Source organism: Diadema antillarum, unplaced genomic scaffold (assembly GCF_040938485.1).
Source record: "Diadema antillarum isolate AM-2024a unplaced genomic scaffold, OU_Dant_1.0 seq00000063_RagTag, whole genome shotgun sequence".
NCBI lineage: Eukaryota > Metazoa > Echinodermata > Echinoidea > Diadematoida > Diadematidae > Diadema > Diadema antillarum.
The window spans coordinates 4051-28003 of record NW_027271166.1 but is presented as its reverse complement, the minus strand read 5'-3'; the positions used below and the strand labels follow the sequence as shown (position 1 = coordinate 28003).

The window sequence follows — 23953 nt, the reverse complement described above, 5'->3', positions numbered from 1 at the left end:
TATTCCCTAAAGAGCAATAAAAAAAAATGACAAAATTGGAGAAGAATTAAGGAAGAAATGACATTTTGAAAGTTCACATTTTTGGGGGAAACATTTCTTGACTAGACCTCATGAATATTCAAATGGGAAAGTTGACAATGTCATGCTCTCACAAGATTTTGATATTCATTTCATATAGAACAATGTTCTACAGAAATTACGAAAATCTCACATTTCAGCTGAAACGTTATGAATATTAAACTTGCCTTAACCACCCAAAATTGAAAAGAACAAATGTCAACATATATCTTGGTATGAAAGCAGGTTTTTACTTGTATTAGGTAAAAATAACAATTTGTCCAAACTTCATCCCTCTATATAGAGGTCTACCGTACTAGTAGGCTAGTAGCATACACATGAAAAATTGCGATGTAATGTTAGGGTATACTATGACATCATCTACTCTCACATTTGAATATTCGTAAGGATTGGTCAAAAAATGTGAAATAAATTTCAAAACATCATATGTGACTGTGCACCTCAAAACGAACATAAAGTCGCACACACTGATTTTGCGTGAGGACTGAAAATATTGAAGTGAAATGGGTCAACCTAGCCGAACTTGACTTTTTCATATTTTCTGAAAGAGCGGGTCTTCTTTTACATTATGCTAAAATTTGGTATCATAAAACGGGCAGGAAAGTGTGTTTTTTTAGCAGTTCATCCCGAACATTTTTGGTAGAATAGTGTGATTAGGTGTGTCTGCCGGTTCTGAAAAACCTTGTAGGGAATATTTTTTCTCTTTCTTTTGCATCAGAGAGGTGACATGAGAACCAAAATTATTGGCAATTTCCATATGAAATGCTACTAACGTTAGATATTCAACATTACCTGTACATTCTAATTAAATTGTGTAGATTTCTAAACATTGTTTACTTTTCTTTTCTTTTTTTCACAAATTTTACCTTAAGTTATGTGAATGTCGAAAGGGGTCAAAATCATCTACGGTAGATCCTCTAATGTTACTATTACATACTAAGTATTTGATCATTGAGAGCAGCATTGATTTCTTTCTTGAATGAATGGTGGCTCTAAAAAGAGCCGTTTGTTTGTCGACCAATTGACAATTTAAGCACGCTCGCCACGGATGCGGCGGGCCAGCTGGATGTCCTTGGGCATGATGGTCACACGCTTGGCGTGGATGGCGCACAGGTTGGTGTCTTCGAAGAGACCGACCAAGTAGGCCTCGCTGGCCTCCTGAAGAGCCATGACGGCGGAGCTCTGGAAGCGGAGCTCGGTCTTGAAGTCCTGAGCGATCTCACGGACCAGACGCTGGAAGGGGAGCTTGCGGATGAGCAGCTCGGTGCTCTTCTGGTAGCGACGGATCTCACGGAGAGCGACGGTTCCTGGCCTGTAACGATGGGGCTTCTTGACACCGCCGGTGGCTGGGGCGGACTTGCGAGCTGCCTTGGTGGCGAGCTGCTTGCGGGGAGCCTTTCCTCCGGTAGATTTGCGTGCGGTCTGCTTGGTACGTGCCATGTTGATAGAACTGACTTGCTGCGTTAGACAGAAGGTCACAATTACTGATTCAAAATTTCCGCGCTCTATTTATACCCAAGTGTACCCATCTACTGATTGGTCAAATTCTCCCCGGCAGCTGATTGGCCTATTGCAGAACGGTACCGCGTTCTACTATTGGTCGTTCAGGTGAAGCTAACGGAAAGCGCGACCGTCGTACAGACCCACTGTCAGAAAAAACAGTATATACAAGCTGTTTGTTCATGTATATGATATTTAAACCCAAAATTTCAATTAATACAAGTATTCATGAGATAACCATACCCATAATTACTAGATATTCAACATTTTTGAGGTATAAATAATGACGCAAGTTCGGCTCCAACATGCAATCTCGTGCTTTCGTACGTTTGCCTTGCTCATGAATTATGCATTAATCCCCTCGGTTCCCAGCACTGAGACTATATTTATACTTATAAATTCTCATATTTTCAAGAGATTTTACTAGAAATAATACTCCGTTGCAATAGAACATTGTAATTTGCACATACAGTATAGCTGTTTAGAAGCATTCGATCAAGTAAAGATGCAAAATATTCTCTGCAATATTTATCCAACTGTAAACGTGCATTTTTCACTCTCGAGTGTTATGCAAATTACCCAATGGCACTGTATCGCCGATAGGCGGCTCTCTTCAATATGTATATGGACTACAGCTACGTCCGCAATTTAGCTATATATACGCCAAAATTTCCAACGAATATCACAGGTTGAACTAGTCGTGAAACCAACTAAAACTGAAATCATGTCTGGACGTGGTAAAGGAGGCAAGGGACTCGGAAAGGGAGGCGCCAAGCGTCATCGCAAGGTCTTGCGTGATAACATCCAGGGAATCACCAAGCCCGCTATCCGCCGTCTGGCTCGCCGCGGTGGTGTCAAGCGCATCAGCGGTCTCATCTACGAAGAGACCCGTGGTGTCCTCAAGGTCTTCCTCGAGAACGTCATCCGTGATGCCGTCACCTACTGCGAGCATGCCAAGCGCAAGACCGTCACCGCCATGGACGTCGTCTACGCTCTGAAGCGTCAAGGACGTACCCTGTACGGATTCGGCGGTTAAGAAGCTTCTTCCTGCTTCTGGCGAATACAACGGCTCTTTTTAGAGCCACCAAATATTCAAGAAAGAATCCAAAGAAAACTCGATCTAGAACTTCTATTCGTCAACGACACGTCTGAAGTGTGGTGTTTCTACTTTCTTTTAGAACTCACGAAGTTGAGAGTATTGAAGTAGAATTACTAACAGTTAGATGTCTAAAACGTTATGCGGTTTTTTTTTCTTTTCCCCAATCGTGCCGAAAGGTTTTCTATTTTTAAAGCGAATGTAACGCCCGGGCGCAGGAGCTGCGCGGGAGCGTGCAAAATCGAACTCGAATAGGCCTAACGTTAGTCGTTACTGTTGTGTAGAAATCTAGATCTATAAGGAATATCCACCAAACAAAACAGTTGCCTCCTATTGTTACTCCTAATTCTAACTGTAGTGTTACAGACCTCTTATCTTGAGTTAGCACGGATATTAGAATCTAGATTCTCTAACGTTAGAGTCTTAAGCTGTAACAAATAGAGCTCTAGATCTAATTAATACCCTTCGTTCACCTTGTTCTTGTTCACACTGGTCCAATGATCTTGAAAAAACGTTTTTTTCACGGCCATATACGGGTCCGTAGTCCTAGCTCCCCATCCCATTCACCATTTTCGAAATCAGTATGCAGTACACTGCGCACGTAAATATTCATGTGCTGGCGGAGTCGCAATGCGTTTAGCCTTCTGACAAGGCCTGCGCGCGCGCACCCACCCAGAAAGCAACGCAATATACAGCGAGAGGGTTTGCCAACAGTATGATAAGGCCTTGCCACAAAGCTACACGACTTGACGGCCAGCGCATGCGCACAAATCTCAAATCCATTGACTGTTAAAGATGTAGTTCTCCCGAGTTCCTCTCGACCGAGTCGCATTTAACTCATCAAACCGAGCAGAAAGGGACTATTGCCAGAACCAAAAGTTGAACGCAGTCAGTCTTCAACATTACATCTTCACCTGTAAGTCTTCATATTGCAGAATTTTTGCGATTTAAGACCAATGGCAATGATATGAAGGCAGTGACTGAAATTTATTTGTTTTTGTTTTTTCTGTTAGCCGAGAACGTGGCGTTTGAACAATAGCTGAACGGTCGTTGAAGGAAAAATACTAGCAGATTGTACTCAGTAACCTGAAAACTGGAAACTCCTAATTGAAACGTCAAGTGGTTTCCAACGGTCCTACAATGGCAACAGTGGCTGATGAAAAAGGAAAACACACACACACACACACACAAAGTTAAAATAAAAACCATACCTAAACATAATAAGTTCCCTCAGGGCGACTACCCCCCTCCCCCCCCCCCCCCCCCCCCCACCACCACCGCTAGCACTGGTTACGTTTACGGTTTAGTGATAAGGGTTAGAGTAAAAGATTGGCTAGGAGTAGGATAACCTTTGGTTTATTTAGCCTAGGCCTTACGCAGGGCTCGACAAAAAATGAAAGTCGGGCCACCAAATTTTAAAAAAGGGCAAATTTGGTGGCCCGCCTCGGGCCACCTAATTTTTTGGAAAAGTATGTCAATAAATTCATAACTTTTTGCGCTGGAAATTAGCAGTTGAATTTGTTCAAAGGATGGATGAAAAGGACTGAATGAATGCCTGAGAGTGAGTGTTGCAAGTTTGTTGAAGTTTAATAATATGAGTAGATATGTCCAACTTCTAATTCTTACTATCATAAATCTTAAATATTTGACTCATTAAAAAAAAAAAGAACTTTTAATGTTTTTTATTGTTGTTTTTTTCGGGACACCAAATTTTTCTCTCGGGCCACCAAAAATTTGAAATTTAGGATTTTGGTGGCCCAATCGAGCCATGCCTAACGTTAGGGTCACAGTTTGGGTTAGGATTAGGTTCAGGATTTATGGTCTGGGGTAGAATCTAATAAACGTAGAACCGTATAGACTCTATTTCTAACGTTAAAGCAGGGGTTCAACATCAGACCTGGAGAGCCTAGCTTAGATTCGGTTTCTGATTAGCATGTGATTGCGTTTGATCATGTTTACATTTTTCATTTTATTTCACACTATAAAGACAATTAATGTCAAGGATTAAATCATACTGATAAAGTAGAGTTGTGTATATTTGCTAACGTTAGATGTGCAGATCATTGCACACATATAAACACGTACATAAATTTCAATACGATAGTTTGAGAAGACAATCAGTACTAAAATTTAAATACTAACTAGATTCTACTAGTGCCTACATCATGAACTTAGTACCAGGATCTTTGGTAGGGCCTACTTCTGCTGAACCTGAAGCACTTGTCTTGATTAAACGTTACATAAAACGAGCTTCTGCCAAATTTGAGACAGTTACGCCTTCTCACGGCAATGAAAATCACGCCCTCTGAGCCAGAGACATAGGCAGATGTACAAGAACACTGTACCTGTACATGTATTTGTTTTACCTGTAGTAGATTTTGCATCATAAATCTAAACAAAAGAGGGGGAATGGGAGGCGAAAAGTCTTGCTGTGAATGCCGTCTTGTAGAAGAATCCTACTTGTAAATACCAAAGATCCTACATACAGACAGTGTAGGATCTTTAAAAGCAGCGCACGATGTCAGAATTGCGCAATTTTTTGTGATGTCACAATACGGAATTTCGCAGAGTGACGGAACGAAGCAATGCGCGATGGCGCAGTTGCTTTGTGATGTCATAATTATGTTTTGCTAAAAATATTGTTACATTTCAAAGAGTGACAGTAGAGCAGTGCAAGATGTCAGAATTCCTTTATGATGTCACACTGGTGCTCCGTGACATAAATTTGCTTTGTGATGTCACATTGGTACATATCACAGAGTGACGGTACGAAGCAATGCGCGATGTCAGAATTGCTTTGTGATGTAACAATATTTCTACCATGAAAACAATTAATTATGATGTCACAATTGTTCTGGTAGAAATTGTTGCATTTCACAAAGTGACGGTACAAAGCAGTGCGCGATGCCGCAATTGCTTTGTGGTGTCATAATTGTATTTTGCTAGAAATTGTTACATTTCACAGAGTGACATGTAACAGTAAGAAGCAAGTGCAAGTGTAAGAGTAACGTAAGCTTAAGAAGCAAGTGCAAGATGCCAGAATTGCTTTATGATGTCACAATTGCTTTGTGACATCATTTCACAACTCCATTGTAGTATAAAATGTATAGACCTAATTTGCCTTGATAGTTTCTATTTAAAACTATGGACAGAGGTGACTACAAAATAATAACTATTCACTGAGGGGTGCAGCCCCGAAGTGAACAGTACTTTTGGAGGCGCCGGGGCCTATAGTCTTAACCAGAAACTCGAAATTAGACAGAGAATATAGTAAGTTTTATATTTTGGATAAAAAATGTAAACAAGAGAGGGGTGAAATGTGTGGTGGATGCGATGTTGTGCATTTATTCTACACTGACTGTACGAAGCAACACACGTAACGATGTCAGAATTGTTATGTGATGTCACAATTGTTTTGTCAGAAATTGACAGAGTGACGTCACGAGGAAGTGCCCGACGTCACAGTTTGTTTTATGAGAAGTTATTTGCACAGAGTGACGGTATGAAGCTCTTTCAACCAGTCAATAGAGGATCAATTTTTGATCCGAAATATGATATGCTGTAGTGTGTGCATAGCTCATTACTAACATCCAGATTTGGTGATGCATCGTACAGTACTATTGGGGGATATTATTTTAGAGTACATTATAAAGAAAGATGTCATGTAAAACTGAGAGACTTGACGATGAATTTAATGTTCTTTTTGAACGCAGTTTGTTTTAGAGTATTTGATCAGATTTATTACAAAATCACTATTATAAAAAACCACATACAAATAAGTGTATTTGTAACTGATGGACAAATAATTATTGCCTTTCATCGGTGTCATTAAACACAGATTATTCAACGTTTTAGTAGTAAAGCAACTATAAAAATCGCTGGCCAAGTGTCAATAAGTTGCAATTAAAAAAAAAAAAACTCGACTCAAGAATCATGAACTCGAATGACAAATATGATAGAAGAATTTTTGAATGAAACTATAAATACAAAACCATATACCAGTATTATAAGGCTTGCCAAGTTTACATAAAATTATAATCAAGCTGGTATTTAAGTCCTTCAGGCATTCTTAGCCTTTTTCTTAGGTTTCGAATATTTGTAAAAGTAATAGCTTTATTTTATACATGTTGTAAAAGTAATAGCTTTATTTTATACATTAGTTGATTAAGATATTATACCAATTCTGCTTTGCTTTGTAGCAATAATTCAGTGCTCACTTCAGTATTCTAGACACTTTCTCATATTTCAACAGCCATGACAGCCGGTAATTTTCTACCAGCATGTGAGATCATCTGCAATGGATGGTTGACAGAAAGATGAGTGACCTATTTATTATGTTGTATGATAAAGTAGCTAAATACTTCATTGGACTTTATGTATAAGTTTTGCCCCACGGGTCCAAAGATTGTGATTGTGTTTCAATAAAAGTTCGAAGTTCAAATATTCAAGATTGTTGGCGGGGTAAAGATGATATAATGGTGATCATACACAACTCAATTGAATGGACAGTTTATCAAACGATATATAATACAATATAAGGTATAATACAAGTGATGCACACATTGCATGTACCCGGTTTACTACTGTAAAATAACTAGCTTTCTCCACTAATTTTCCTTTCTTTCCCTTTCATTTAGATGTATTCTATTTCATTTTTACAATATTATTTCAGTCTCACGTCTATGCATAAGAGCCACAACCAGTGATGATTATATCGCACCGATAAATAAAATCTACTGTATAAATTATAAATCAGATCTACTGATTGATTAATCAACACTCTAAAGGTTACCGGCAATGTAGTGTTCAGTTGTTTCGGATCATGACAATGGACAGACATATTTTAAGCTGCTTCGCGGAATTTCACTTTGTTTTCGTGAAACACATTCCCATTTGCGCGTTAAACACCCGAAATTATTTCTTTTAAGTCAGTGGCGTATAAAATTCATGTTTGGAAAAGGAGTTGGGGATTGAGATGTACTGCGAACTTTTGGTGGCTAATATAATTATACTTGGAATGTCCCCCTTGTTCAATAAGTCATTATGAAACTCAAATATACGAGGATTGAATGAATACAGGAATATTTGTACATAAACACAAACACAATAATAAAATTTGAGGAAAATCGGACAATTGGTGCATTCTCTTTATTTTCTTTATCATCATCGTTGTCCATGTGTAACGAGTCACGGAAGAATATTCAGATCTAGAGCTTATTGCACCGAAGTTTTAAAGTTCATAGCTTTTCAAAATTAATTAATTTGATTGTCCGAATTTTCCTCTAAACATCACTGATGTGTTTTATAAATATTTCAGCATTCGCCCAATTTCAATCCACTCGGCTTTTCGTGCCTTTATTTTAGAATCATTTTGTGGTCAACTTCATCGACCCGTGCAAAACAAATAAATGACAGAAATCACACAATTTAGTTAGCACACGTGCAATCCCACCGGGTCTTGTTAGTGTGCACGTGTGTAATTGGCACTGGTCTACGTCTACGTCTATCGTTATTTTGTGCATGCTCGCCCCGCTGGTCAATGTAAACAAAACCTAACGACAAGTCAATCCAAGTAAGTAGGCTTGTAACGTTCGCTGCCTGTGTTCGTGAGCGATCGGCTGTAGAAATGGGACCGAACTTCAATCGAAACGCTTCGCCAGTCACGTTATATTTGTCATGACGTTTGAGTATCTCACTTGTCGTTACATGTGATGTTTGTCATTGAGTTATTATGATATTTACAAATCCGTAAATGTCCTTGAGTGCATTACGCCGCATAAGTCTTTGGCACGTCTCCTTTTTATGACTGCGAGATGTCGGGTTATGATGAAAGCAGTTCGGTTAACGGGGGCGGTGGGGGCAGCGAACGTGAGAGGACCGACCGCGCAGCTGGCGGTAAACAGCAGCAGCATGGCAGGAGGCCGCCTGCTACGAACTCATCATCACACAGACCGAAACTGCACCTCAACATCAGTCTCGCGCAGCAGAGCCACGAGAAATGCCATAGTGCAGACGACGTTTCAGACCATCGCGAGGCAGCAGGGGACAGATTTGGCTCCATCGTTCCAACGCTGCGGTTACTGAACAAGTGGAGGCAAAGTGCGAAAGAATTTGCGACCAATACGTCGAGTTCGACGAGTGTGTCCAGCACTGGCGGTGGTGGTAGCGCGCGGCCGAAATTACTCAACAGCATGAGCCTGAACGTGCCCGGGATGTCGTCGGGGCCGATGAGCTCCGGCTTGCTGCCCGGGATGGGAAAAGCACCAGTGGCCACTCCGAAACTACCAAATGCCCTCATCGAGATGTGCGTGGTCGTTGGAATGGACGAGGACACCGGTCTCAAAGTCGCAAAGAAATCCATGGCATCAGCCTCCCAGGTAATCAAGCTTCTGCCTGGATTCCCAGTCTCCCAATTTTGTGTGTGCTTTTCTTATTCAATGATAACAGAGCAGGCACACCAGCTACCAGGGGAGGAATCTGCTATCCCAATATCATGCTACAATATGCAATGTTCATTCAGAAATATACAGTGGGAATGTGTTGAGCTGTATTGAGGTTTTCCTCCCTGACTGAGAAGATTCATATGGTCATCATCTGAGCTGAGGTTTCTTCTTCGTGCAGAGGGCAGACATGTGGCCCAGTATTTGTGAATGATAGAGTAGAGGTACCCTTATCTGATGATATCAATGATATAATGATATAAATGATATAATGATATAATGTGGGGGAATTCACAGATGATGCTAAATGCTGGCAGCCAACAAAGTGATCCTGATGATACTCATTTACTGCAGCAAACCATCCACAAGCTCAGTTCGGGAAACCCACTCACAAGGGGGGCCCCTCCTTATAAGTAACCCGTCCCCCTTATAAGTAACCCCGTCCCCCTTATAAGTAACCCCCGGGGCACCCCTTATAAGGAGTCTCCACGCTTTTTTGCAATGCAACGCGAAAATGAAAGGACTGCGGCAATTCGCTTGATTATGTCCATAAAGCTTCACAAGTTTCCTAGTTACTCACGAAATTTGAGCAAAATTGGTTTGAGGCATCATATCTAAAATCATGGATTTAAATGCGATGTCAAACGACCCATGCGAATGCTGAAATGCGAGCGATTACTGGCGTGAGTGTCGCCAGGCGCGGCGGCGCGGCAATGCTTGAGTGCAGACGTGGCGACTGAGTACGATGTCTCCGTACTCAGTCGCCACGTCTGCACTCAAGCATTGCCGCGCCGCCGCGCCTGGCGACACTCACGCCAGTAATCGCTCGCATTTCAGCATTCGCATGGGTCGTTTGACATCGCATTTAAATCCATGGTTTTAGATATGATGCCTCAAACCGATTTTGCTCAAATTTCGTGAGTAACTAGGAAACTTGTGAAGCTTTATGGACATAATCAAGCGAATTGCCGCAGTCCTTTCATTTTCGCGTTGCATTGCAAAAAAGCGTGGAGACTCCTTATAAGGGGTGCCCCGGGGGTTACTTATAAGGGGGACGGGGTTACTTATAAGGGGGACGGGTTACTTATAAGGAGGGGGCCCCCCTTGTGAGTGGGTTTCCCGAACTGAGCTTGAGGCTTGGCTGGGCGTGTGTGGCAGCTCAAATCCAATCATGGAAAATGCAGCTGGATGCCAAGTTCAAAAAATTTTTATGAGTGAGATTTTCATGGCTCGGCATCTCGGCGCGCGAATGTGCGCGCGAGCGAGGGTGGGAGGGGTTTTTAGGGAGCTTTTTCAATTTTGAGCTCCTAATATAGTGCAATCAGGTGCATACTTAAGTGACTATTTTTTACTTATTTTGAAAGACAGAGGGGAAATATACCTTCAATTGCAACTATCACTTTAATCCTTTGGCCTATGCTCATTATTATAGGCCCAAGTTGCAGACTTCGCCCAATGCTTGAGAAAAATGGGCGCCATGCGTGAGATCGTGAGATGGCCCCTAAATGCTTGAGTCTCACTCAGAATGCGTGAGACTTGGTAGCTCTGGAAAATGTCATGTTAAACACCATGATAGCAAAACATCAACATCATGCAATACCAGATGATGAGAGTGATATTCTTGAGATTATTGAGACAGTCAAAGACAAAAATAGATTGCAGTATATTCTCTCAACCTCAATTTTACTCTCCTTGTAGACAAAGTTGCTTCGAAAGCAAATACCTGTATTGTAATTAGTCTGACCAAAAGGAGTTGAAATACTCGCAAGTGTTTGTCTTACTGTTTAATGCCCTACAACTAGTCAGATGGCCCTGAGAATATTGTACTTGGGTAAAGAATGAACTGACAAAGAGTGAGGCAAATCAGGGAGGAAAGTGACTGAGTTGGCCTAAGTTTAATAGATCATTGTCATATTCGGAAAAACTTAAATATTTGGGAATTCCACCCCTCAAGTATGATGTTATGTGCAGACATGATTCAACTACAGACTTGTTGTATTGCAAGATATGGAAGACTCTGATTGAGCTGTTCATTTTGTTGTCAATAATCAAATTACATGTGGTCATGTAGAGTTTATAAATGTCGTTGAAAGGGAAGATGTACCGTACTAGTAAGAGGTTCAACTCTTTGAGCCAAAATGAAAAATCAGTAAATTAATGGAAAAGCCTTTCTGCTGATGCTGTCGAGGCATCATCAATTAATGCCTTCCAGTCTATGCTCAATGACAATATGACCAGTGCTGGAAAAAGAGTACAATACATAAATCCAGACTGCAAAAACTGACCACCCTGTTGGTTCATCGTGTACCGGTATCAACTTTCCAGGCTCAGGATTTGACTTGTTAAATGGTTCACTACAAGTATTTGTGCTTACATGTACTGGACACCATTTAGGTACTTATTTCAAGTATTAATTGTCTACTCTGAAACCAAAGCTTTGTTTTTGATTATCCCAATAAACATCATGTTTTAGAGCTGAAATGTATTGAGTGTACAGTATGTAGTTTGCATCATGGGTGAATAATCTCCAAAGCGCAGTATAAATAGAATGACTCTCGGTGAGGAATATTCTGTGAGTTTATTTTGGCAATCAAATGCATGCATGGGTTCATTTGTTTCTATCAGGAAAATTCCAGTACCATATTGATACTATCTTCTCCCCTCATGGGACAGTGCACGTACACAAGTATGTCTGTCTGATACCATTTGCTAACTATTGTGAATCACATGGGGCAAACTAAGAGGGTTCAGCATCATTCAGCCATTTTATGCTTCAGGCAACTCTTTCACTGGCATTTTGTACCCTGTTTTTGAGGTGAATAAAGGTAAACAACAGCATAAAAAATAACGATATTAATAGATCAGAGTGTTAAGTGGTATAATAACCATGTCTATTCTGTCTTGTGTAATAGTTATTGCATACCGCTACACTCAGGTGCATGCAGACTGTTCTTTGCTTTAGTTTCGTTTTGCTAATTTTTTTTTTTCTCTCTCTGGAAGTGCATGGGATTTCCCCTGTTTATCCTAAATCATACCACTGATGTAAAGAGATGATACCAGACCAGTTTTATACATACCATAAAGAGCTTTTCTCTGTTTAAGACCTCCCAAGGACTAGTATTAAAGACCCTTCATTAGTAACATTCACACGCAGTTGCCAAACTTGAAGTTTAGGTTGAAAACTTAACTGTCGATGATTAGCTCCACTCGTGAATTCACGATGCGGGTTCACACATGCATCTAAACTTACGAGCGAGCCCCACTTGATGATTACAACGGAAGTGCAGAGTCTTTACTAGATGACCTTGTGCCCATACAAAATAGTATGTACAGCAAATGAGACGCAATGTTCACACTAACTCACAAGCTCGTTGATTATTGTGTCCACACGGAGTAAAACTACGAGTGGGAACCCCCCCCCCCCCCCCCCCCCCCCCGTGGCTCTTGGAGAAAGCGTAAACCTTAAGATGTCCCATGGTTCTAACCATCGACTAAACTTTATGATTGCTAACTTTCGAGTGCGTCCACACGGTGCTAAACTACAAGCTAATCATTGAGAGTTAAGTTTCAGACTTAAACTGCAAGTTTAGGAACAGCGTGTGAACCTAACTATTATATTCAAGATATCTGTATATTTTCAAGGAAGCCATTCTCAAATACCTGTTATGATTGCTTTTAGTGTTACAAAAACATAATAGAGAGATCCTTGATCAGAATGTAAATCCAGGGCAATATTTTTAGACACTGGTCATGGCCAACGGTCAACTGTTCCCAGCTATTCTGTTCTATCTCGTGATGAATGTAGAATCTTAAAAAATAAGAGAGTTCAAATAATGCTGCAAGACATTACCTTGAGTGTCAATGCACAAAGTTCTCAATAGCTGCACACGCTACCGAAAGCATTGTGTGTCGATATAATATGTGCATGCAAAATGTCGATCTCTCCTCTGTTGTGCATAAAATATTAAGAAGATTTGATGTGATGCTCTTCCATGAATCTCATCTTCCAGTTCAGCATGAGGGGGGATGACTTGCCGATCTTTGCGCAGGCCTTCGAGCCCCAGGTCTTGGCCGTGCTGACGCGGCAGATGGCAGTGTTCCCGCAGAACAAGTCCCTCCTCAACGACTATGACTTCCCCCGCACACCCTCCACGTCGACCACGCCGATGTCCAAGGACATCGGCCCTGGCGGGTTCCAGTTCCGCTCGCGGCGCATGGCCAGGCGGTTGTCAATCAAACCGAGGGCGCTTCCGTTGTCATACAACCAGGAAATGATCAGTTCGCTTCCTCCCCTATGCTTTCCAGGTAAGCCATGGCGTATCATAATATAAAATAATGATAATAATAATAGTAGTAGTAGTAGTAATGATAATGATGATAATAATAATAATAACAATAACAATAACAATAACAATAACAATAACAATGATAATAGTAGTAGTAGTAGTAGTAATATAGTAATAATAGTAGTAATAATAATAATAATAATAATAATAATAGATAACACTTGTATAGTGCTTAATACTGATGTTTCTATGTGCATTAATGCGGAAAAATATTGAATTAAAATACAGCATTATCATAGACATATTTTACTATACCTCAGCTGCTCCAGTAAGATGTGCTGCCTGTAGATTCTTTCATTAATATATTGGGGCATGTCTCATGATAGACATGATCAAAAATCAGTAGTAATCACACAAAGTTAGCCCCACCCCCATGCCCGTTTATTTCTCCTGTGTCAATAAAGCTGTACAGTTACTGTATTTTGCAAGGGTCATCATGACCATTGATACCTGTCAATTTCTTGATATGAAGGACAAATATTGGTTAAACAACATCAAAGTTCAGGTGAGCTTTGGCATGTTGGGTATCTACAGGGGCAAATATATGACTAGCACTATTTGAAAGCCATGTGCAGTTTGCAGACTGCAACTTGCTGACTGCAAATTGCTGGACGTTGGCAGTATTTAAACTTGATCTGACCTGCTATTTTACAATGAATGGGAAGTTGATGGAGGTTAGATTGGGATTCTGTGAGTTTACCTCTCACGTTGCTGTATAAATACAATGCACTTTTTGATAGTCACCATGTGAACATCCAGCCTTTTAAAACACCTCTAGATTTTTATCCATGCCAATTTAATGAAAAGAAAGCTTTTATTCTGTTTTGCATTCAAATTCAGCACTTTAATGATACAAAGTTACACTGTATTTTCATTTGTGGTTGTTTAAATCCTGTACAAATGATATCAGCTTCTAGATGCTGTGAATATTGAATTAGAGACATGAATCATTGTTGTGGCCCATTAACTCCTTGAGCCCACAGACCCATCATGCATCCGATGGTCATTAAAATTGCCATGCCATAGATGTGCTCGTGGGCGGTGAATCTGGTTATTGTATCTCTTGAGTTTTTATTGCAAAGAGGAAATTCTGCTCTATGGAAAAAAAGAAAGAAAATGAAACGAAACAAAACCTGCATGGATCTGTGATCGCATATCTTGGAAACTCATTTAGGATGAGGTGATGCGTGGATGGACGTCAGCCGTGGCACTGGATTTTCAAGAGGGGGAAGAAATCAATCAACATTTGACATTATGATCATATTTTGCTTAAAAAAAGTGGCTCACAAAAACTGAGCCAGTCAGCCAAGCAGACACTGGTACCGAGAGAATGAAAATGAACAACCTTGTCACTTTCATGTTACCAAGGTTTTGAAGGCAACTTCGTTCCACTTTCAAGTTGACGTTCATTAACCCTTACTGTGCTGTGGTTGCCAATTGGCACGCTCGCTGGAGTGCTTTGTTCAAGGATTGGCACAAATGTCTGGAAACTAATTGTCAATGAATAGAGATTATCCAGTCCCTGTAATCCCTATTGTGCCACCTACAATGGTCTTTGCTGTTAGGCTGAGGCACATTATTTTGTAACACCTCTCATGGTGGGCTTGGAAATTTGTCACTTCATCAAGTTTATAGATTACCAGTACTGATTGCAAATGGAAAAGCTCGGCAGGTCAAGTTAAGTGCCCCGGTGTATGAAGGGTTAAGAATAGAATAAGAATGAGCAGAATGAGAGAAGTTTCATCAAAGTTGAACCTGGAATAATGAAGTTAGAGAGTTCTCAAGTTAAACAAGTTTTTCACTGAACTATGGCATTGGTTTTGATGTCAAAATTTGATGAAATTTCTACTCACAAGCTCTTTTTTTCTGTTTCTTTCCTCTGATCTGTCAAAACCAGCCTGAGTGTGTTGTGGATTGGCACTGTGACTCTATTACTGCGAGCATTTTTTTTTTTTTTTTTTTTTTTAATTAAGCTTATGGTTCACATTTTATGACCAATCGAAAGTGAAATGACGGACCTTAAAATGTAATTACGGAAGTAATGATGTTAATGGATGTGGCTACCATGAGTAATACCATGAGAGTGAGAAAAATGATGCAGAGTCATAGGTGCAAAAAAAAAATGCTATATGAATGTATACACAATGTAAATATCAATGCATGGATTGTGAAATTCAAAGGGTAATAGATTACATTATGCATAAATTAGCCTAGTGGTGGATCCAGAGGGGGGTGCACCGGGCGTGTGCCCCCTCATTATTTTTGGTTAAAACAAAAGAATTCAAAAGAAAAAAAATGGGGGGGGGGAGGGGGTGTGTGTGCACCCCCTTTAATTTGGCAAAGGCCCCTCCCCTTTACATAATTCCTGGATCTGCCCCTGATTCAGCCTCTCATAGCTGTACAAGTTCTGTGAGAAACCATGCTTAATAATTCACAATGAAAATATGAATCATAGAAGCTGTTTTGGTTTTTTTTTGTGGATAATCCTGTTCATACGGGGAAAAAAGAGCGTATACTGTTTCATTTCATGAGAGGATGGGCAAATGATATCTTGAAATCTTTTGCCAAACCATCAACTATTCAGAAGAAGAAAAGTACAGCAAGTTATAAGGCATCTGGATGCTTGGCCGGAGCCGCATTCAAGCAATTTATATCTGAGATCTTCAGAAGCGATCACCTGTCATGATTAATTCTTGCGACGGCTTCATTGGAGCCTGCAATGCAAACTCCTTTCCCTGATTATTGAGTGCATCGTTCCAGAAATGTTAAAATTTCATGCAATCTAAAGATTAAGACATACATGTACACGTATTAAATGGAAAGCAGGCCTGTCCAAGCATAACTTTGTCCTGCTTCAGTGATTTAATCACAGATTACATGAAAACGAACAAGAAGAAGGGAGAAACAGCTATTTAAGAATTTACATCATGTGTCTGTTTAATAGATACAGTATGTCACAGCTGGATGACACACACACACACACACACACACACACACACACACACACACACACACACATATACACACACACACACATACAAAGGGAGAGAGAAACATTGTCAAGTTTTGTTTTCAAAGATCTTATTCAGGGAAAATATACATATTTCTGTAGTCTTAGTGTTTCTGCAAACCATGTTAGAAGGATGTTATGAATTTTAGCAATTATCAATATATTTTACATTCATATAAACTTACAGTGATCAATCTACCATTTCACAGAACTGTAGTCCACTTTTTTAATGTAAGTAGTATTTTCTTGGAACTACCCACACATTTGTGACTACTTCATATCAGATTAATTTCACGACTTAACCCTTTAAAATCTTAACTTTAGGCATTTTACATCAATGGATCCGATGTTTAAATGCAGTTCCAGTTTAAGAGGTTGAAGTTGACTTTGGAATTGTATTTTATTGCACTTGTGATCTTTAAAAAAAAAAGAATCAAAGTCCACGCTCTGTCTATGCTTTGTTTTACAAGTCGTCATATTCTAAAATGATATAACACATTTCAAAAATGTGTGTTGACAAGGTGCTGCTCATGAGATTAAAAGATACAGTCAAACTCGTGTGTACAAGCTGCTCAAAGTATTGCTGTGAGTGCATTACAAAGTGAGAGGTGTGACTTTGCCCATTGACAAGTAGTGTAGTAAAATCAGACACTAATAGAAAGGTGAATAGTGAGTCATTTGTTTGTTATGAAAAGATGACATTTCGTAAGTATATTTGAGAAAATAAATAGACATTGTACAAAAAGGGAGAACTCTTTCCACATTTTAAGTGACACTCTAAACTTAAGAAAAAGGGTATGAATTCTTGTTTGTAATTTGTTAAAAGAAGAAAAAAAAAGCAATATTGTACAGTTGAACCTCTCTTATCCGGCCTCCCTTTATCCGGATCTCTCTATTATACGGACGCAATCTCGCCGTGATTTTTTTAAAAAATAATTACGGGAGGAAAGGGGGATTCCTAACTCCTCGAGAACTCCTACACAAACACACATGAATTACATATTTCCTTCCAAATTGCTTACCTTCAGACATTTTAACATCCCCAAACATCCCCAAATCATCGCAAGAACATGGACAGATTATGCGCTCGAGTCCTCTCATATCGCATTGCCACATATAGGTCCATACACAGCTGTCGATATGACTAGATAGACATGCATTGTTTCGAGTCATTGGCTGAGCAACGAATGATATTGAATACTCAAAAATTGTTCACACACAGTACACACACAAAGAGAGAGAGGGAGACCATCTAACAATGGCGACCTACAGTCGACTTTGCCGAGCCGTGATGATCGAATTTTGAAGCGTAGTTTCGTCGACTCGTACTGTTTATTTTCAAGATCTACTTGATACACTTCTTAATAATTATTTAGGTAAATCATTCCAAGAATTTATAAAAGAAAATGATTTCATTCTTGCAAACACGAACCTCTATTTTGGGGTCTGTTACTGAGTGTAACAATGAAAAAAAAAAGGTTGCAGTATACACATTACTACATGTGGTACTACAATGGGCTACATCAGTAATTGTGTATGTATGTACATGTATAAAGCATTGAGTCTCCCGTATCCGGCCAAATCCCTTATCCGGATGAGCCCCGGTCCCGACTTGTCTGGATACAAGAGGTTCAACTGTATATGTAAACATTAAAAGAGTACCAGTAATAAGAACAGAACACATTCTCCTCCTAACATTCCTGTAATACAATTGTACTTCCTGCTGCTGCTTTGTAGTTCAGGGGATTATGGAATATATATAAACATATAGATGTACTTATTTTATACATATACTTCTTACTACCCCAAATCGTCAGGAGCAAATATCCTTGCAGTAACGAAGAAACTAGTAATATTGGTAAAAACCTACATTATTACCTAGTGCTCACCCACATCCACATTGTTTGAGTGATGAAACACTGCAGGCCTCGAATTAACCGACGGCTACCGACGGCCATGGCCGTCGGTGCCCCTCTCGTTGGCCGCAATGCCCTTTGCTTTTTGATCAAAGTTACGGCCAAAAAAAATGTGTCCTTTTTCTTGAGGCCTTGGTGCCCTTTTACGGGGAATTTATGACGTATAATATGCCCTTTCTCAAAGTCTACACTTTAATAAGCTTGAACAACTTTCCTGATCTCAAATAACATACCTTCAGTTCACTCGCGTCCCAATATATCCGATTCAAACTCAAAGTATCTTTCCAAGATATGAGACGACGTGTACAACATGTACGCCCGACCGGCTTTTACCATCATGTCCTGACTGCCTCCGCAGCGCAGCGGCCATAGAGAGAATACTAGCTAGGCAGCGCATATTCAGATAGAGTAGTAAAGAGTGAACACCAACTTCACCAAGCAAAAAGAAAAATCCCACGATGCCAAGGTGCCAGACTGGGGAATGGGGAGGGGTGGAGAGAGAGAGAGAGAGACCAATCAACAGAAGAAACCGCGCGTACTGGCGCATTCTTGGAGGTCATGAACTGTCTGGGGTGTTGGAGATGAACAGGGAAAGAATGTTTTATAATTACTGAGTAAAGATTTAACTCAAGTCGAAGCCCCAGGCCCTCCATCCAGCAATGCTATTCACACGCGCGCGCAAATTCCTTTGCCATATACATGGTAGTCAACAATGCCTATGAAATTTAATTCTATTCAAATTCAGATTTTATTTCCAGACACAATAATTAAAAAAATACAACAACCAATGTAATACTAAATACAGTTTAAATACAACATACATTTCAAAGTGGAAAAGAAAAAAATAAAGCAAATGCATATAAACCTATAATGAACTATTTGACACAAAATCTTTGTGTTATGGGAAACAGAGGCCCTTGTGAAAGACAAGATTTTATCAAAAGATGTTGGCCACTCAATTAATTTGAGTTACAATTTAAGAAAAAAAAAGATGTAAGTTGTGGGAGCACATATGCATGGACCTTACAAATGATCAAGAGAACAAAGATGTAGACAGGACAAACAGCAAAAGACATTGGGAAGGGACAGGTAAAGAGAGAAGGAAGGACTAATAGGGAGGAGCAGGGGTTTGTGGCACGTACAAAGCACATGCAAAATAGATATTGAATGCCTTGGGAGGGAATATACAGTATATATAATGATTCATCTACAGCTATTGAAATGTTTTTCATTGAGGGAAGTCATGAATGTGAGACTTTAGTCTCGAAACTAAAACCTGCCTCAAACATTTTAAAGGATACCTCTGGATGATTTTCAAACTTTTATATTTGAACAACTATAAATCAGTTATACTGAATACAGAGTTTCAGAATTTATAGTGATTGGGATGAGGAATAAGAATGTTTTCAAAATTTATAGCAAATTGCAATGAACAAGGATGATGGCATGGCAGCCTCACCATTAAAGAATGCGTGAGTTGGGGCTCAAGAAGCAGAACGAAAGAAGAAGGCATGCATAGATTCTTCACAGGTGAACTTGTTCCAGCAAGCGGTATTATAATGGAATCATACATTTCTGAAATATGTGAGGCTCCTATGTCATCAACGCTGTTCAGTGTATTAAGAGATTTTTCAGAGTATTGGTTTCTCTGCTCAAGGACCACAATGAATTCCACAAATCTATACACGGAGCTGTGGATTTATGTACTACATGATGAGAAATTATGAAAATCATCTGGAATGTCCCTTTAAACAGCTTGTAACGCCTGTTCATTATGCCCACAGAAGAACATTACAAGTGATCCCCTGTCACATGATCATGCCAGTCTGATCGACTTAGTGCAATTTGACATCCCCATGATATAATCTTACACACTATGCAGCAGAGCTCTTGTGGTATAAATGGAAATATGATAATGGCAATTTGTGAAATTATGCAAACTTCACATAGATAATTCTGAGAAGTAACCACACTTCTAGATTGCAAGCATACCTTAGCCCCCAACAAATACTGGTATTACTTTTACACTGTTACTTTCACTTCCATTCTTTGTTATCTTTGAAGGAGAGATATTAACCACCAAAATGTATGAGAATTGTAATGTGCATATTCTCAAACCTTATAATTCAGTTCTGTTAAAACTACTGCTGCAGTCTCATGACAAGGATTGTAGGTCAGAGCTGACAATTTGTTTTTTTTTTTTTTTTTAATCTGGAAAATTCATTCATGTTATATCCATGCTTGAAAAGCCCAGGAAACTTACCTTTATTCATCAAGTTGCAAAAAGTTGCATATTTTGTCTCTCATTTTGTGCAAACTGAGGGATGGTAATTCTTTGTGATTTTAATGAAACAGCCATTGGAAAGCAGTGGCGGATCCAGGGGGGAGGGGGGGGGGCGGCACCAGGCGTGCACCCCCTCTTTATTTTTTTGTTAAAACAAAATAGATAAAAGGGAAAAATGGGGGGGGGGGGAGCGTATGCCCCCTTTAATTTTGTAAAGGTGCCTCCCCTTTACAGAATTCCTGGACCCACCCCTGGAAATTGTTCATGTAATGTTCTTACCTTTTGTTCTCTTCCTTTTTTTTTTTCTTGAAAAAGTTTTGGATTATGAAATTGCATTAGAAAGTAAAGATCATGAGACCAGAATATGTTCTGATCATCCAGTTTGTTCCCACTGTAATGCTGTTGACACTTAAGTTGCTTTTTTTCAATTTCTTCATTTATGTATACTCCAGAATCTGAACAGTGAAAGTTTAGATTGTGACTGAAGAGTTCTAAAAAAAACAACCTCCAAAGTTCTCTAAATTTGATCGCTCTTTTGGGCTTGTATGTGCTCAGTCTATCATAACCTGACAGACATTGCCGAATGGGAGTGATTGTATGAAGCGTAGTCATATAAAATGCCCCAGACTTCCTTTTGTGAGACCCCCTGCGGTGCTACGCGGACGAGTTGGGGTACTGTGTCATGTTAGGTGCACTCATAAATGGCCGATCATAATTCCTCCCTCCCCGTCTTGATATCATGCAGGTACAACCCAATATAGGTAGCTTCCTCTTTCTCTCTCACTTTGCTCTCATTGTTTGTGGCCAGCCCTAAGTGGGACTTCCTGAACGACCTAGATGAGACGAGCGTGGCGTTGGATGTCGTTGCAATTTACGTTGCGCGGCTTCGTATGTGCAGGGATTAATAAATGGCTGTGACATCCAATGCAATCTGAACGAATTCCAAGTTGTGGCCTGGGAATGTCTCTAGGGATGGTGTTAAGTAGAAATTTCTTTGCAAAACCCCGTAGATACATGTTAGAGATGAACTCCAATTCATATTTCAGTTAACTTTGAGAGATCATGCATAGTGGAACTCAAGTAAACAGTGAAAGTTCATTTCCAACAGGATAGGAAGATTAAACAGAATATGGCACTTATGAGTTTTACAGGTTTACACATGAAACAGTGACATATGTGTAGGTCACAGGTAATATAAATGTAGAGAAATCATTCCCTCACAGCTCTCCTGTTTATACATATTTATTTATATCAATCAGGTTAATTCCCATCATGATTTTAGTAAAAACTTCTATTTTGATAGAACAGTTCCTCAGGGATACCCCAAAACAGCTCAGCAAATTCTCAATCCAACAAGAGCTTTTTGTCAGAAAAGATTGGATTCTGTGCCTATCATGCCAAAGTTCAAGAAGAATGCTTCCTTCGAACAGGCAGAGCCAATGTTTGGTCTAATAAACATCTGTTCAACTTAGTCTCTGCACAGTAGGAACAATACTTTTATTAATGGAACCCCCCCCCCCCCAATATTGGGGTAGGATTGAATAAATATGTCCTATAAATGTTACAGAATTATTATATTTTAATGTACTTGTCTCCAATGTGGTAAATCACTAACTGTGCTTCTTGAAAAGAGATGTACACTGCACGTATTTCTCATTTTGGTTGATTTCTCAGTTGGTTTGGTGATTCTTGATCACTGATATGAACCATTAGCAAATTTTACTCCACAACTCCTAATTTGCAGTTTACCATTCTTGCAATCATACACATAGGATGGTATTTATCTGTGTTTATCAGTTGTACGTTGTTGTTACACATGTGTTTATTTTCCTGTGTGGACATATGTTATGCGACTAGCCCAGGAAATGTGCATGGTTTGAACAAAAGGTACCAGAAATTTTTGTAGCATGAAATTTTCGCGAATTGCAGCCAATGGCCCTTTTTTTTTTTTCTTTTTTTTTTTTGCGGCATTGCCACTGGCATTCATTGCATATAGTGCAGACAAGAACCTTTTATGTGCATTTTAATTTCAAGAATCTTTGCTCTTGCAAAATTCGCAAAATTAAAATGCACGCACAAATTTTGCGGAAGTTCTTGTCTACAGTTTGTACACTTCATGCATTGAATGCCCATGGCAATTTGTGAAAATCTTAGGCCACGAAAAAGGCTGTCTGCTCCAATTCACACAAATTTCATGCTGCGAATATTTCTTGCTTTACTGTATGCTATTTGAACTTTTGTCAGTTTTACAGGATACCCATATAATATTGAAAATTCAGCCATTCTGATTTTGATCTGATCATATTTATAACAATATTTCTGCAGGCGATGCCATGGTAAGCAAAGCTGTGAGGGAGGAAAAGTTTCACTCCCTTGTCCTGACCAGCATAAGTGGGACCAGGTCCTACGCAACATGCCTCACATTCTACAGACAGTTTATAGTGCACAAAGTAAGTACATAAAAATATTTATATATTTTTTGTTTTGTTTTGCCGGTCAAAGTTCATATTGCTTAGGAACACTAGCGATATACTGATATTATGAATGTTTGAGGCTTGGCAAGTCGCGCTGAAAGACCTCAACTTGATTTTAATGGCACACGTGCTTGTTCTAGTATTCCACAGCATTCTTGGTAAGGGTATTTCTTGATTAAGTGACGCATGAAAATTCAATCACCTTGATTTTGGTGGCTGTAAAGCCCTACTGAATTGAGAGCTGCGTGGTACTTTTGTCCTCTGCAGTGCAGAATGAAATAACTCTGTCGGTCTCTCTTTTAAGGCCCATTCTCAGTAAAAGCGTTCAAATACGGAATTTTGGTGTTGCCGACATTCCATGACAGGTTGCGGTTCCCTGAAACCTATTAGATACTATTTAAATGTTTATAATATATCACGAGGACTTTATTTGTTAAAAATAAACACGATCAAATGCGGTTGTCTGCCTTTTTGTATAAAATTTTGCTGTTAAACTTCGTTAAGACCCCCAAAACGCAGTGTCGCCGGCTATTTCAGAATTATGTTTCATTGCTCCTCTCCGTCCACAAACACACTTTCCAAATATCATTTTCATGGACGATGAGCATATCATATGTGCTAATCACAGTACTCAAAAAGTTCCAAAATTTTTATTGACTTCTTTTTTATAGCCTTTTGAAACCTGTCGCCAAGTTCACCGCCAGATACGTTACCAGTTTCTTTAGTGTTACAGCATTGAGAAAATAACAAGACTATGCAATGCCCCTGTGTATATGAAACCCTGAGGATATACTTCATACATTGCAAGT

General features: G+C 39.6%; 3 protein-coding genes across 3 annotated transcripts; 2 read left to right on the top strand and 1 right to left on the bottom strand.

Annotated features, from left to right (window-relative positions):
* Positions 1 to 1068: 1068 nt before the first annotated feature.
* Positions 1069 to 1545, bottom strand: LOC139725870 (histone H3, embryonic). Its single transcript, XM_071636948.1, has one exon. It carries the CDS (start codon positions 1516 to 1518, stop codon positions 1108 to 1110), a length of 411 nt encoding a protein of 136 aa, XP_071493049.1. The 5' UTR covers positions 1519 to 1545; the 3' UTR covers positions 1069 to 1107.
* Positions 1546 to 2278: 733 nt separating this feature from the next.
* On the top strand, positions 2279 to 2692 carry LOC139725869 (histone H4). Its single transcript, XM_071636947.1, has one exon. It carries the CDS (start codon positions 2303 to 2305, stop codon positions 2612 to 2614), a length of 312 nt encoding a protein of 103 aa, XP_071493048.1. The 5' UTR covers positions 2279 to 2302; the 3' UTR covers positions 2615 to 2692.
* Positions 2693 to 8487: 5795 nt separating this feature from the next.
* LOC139725868 (uncharacterized) lies at positions 8488 to 23159 on the top strand. Its single transcript, XM_071636946.1, has 4 exons — positions 8488 to 9051; positions 11678 to 11686; positions 13125 to 13419; positions 22996 to 23159. The coding sequence occupies exons 1-4, from the start codon at positions 8488 to 8490 to the stop codon at positions 23130 to 23132; spliced, it is 1005 nt and encodes a 334-aa protein (XP_071493047.1). The 3' UTR covers positions 23133 to 23159.
* The last annotated feature ends 794 nt before the right edge of the window (positions 23160 to 23953 follow it).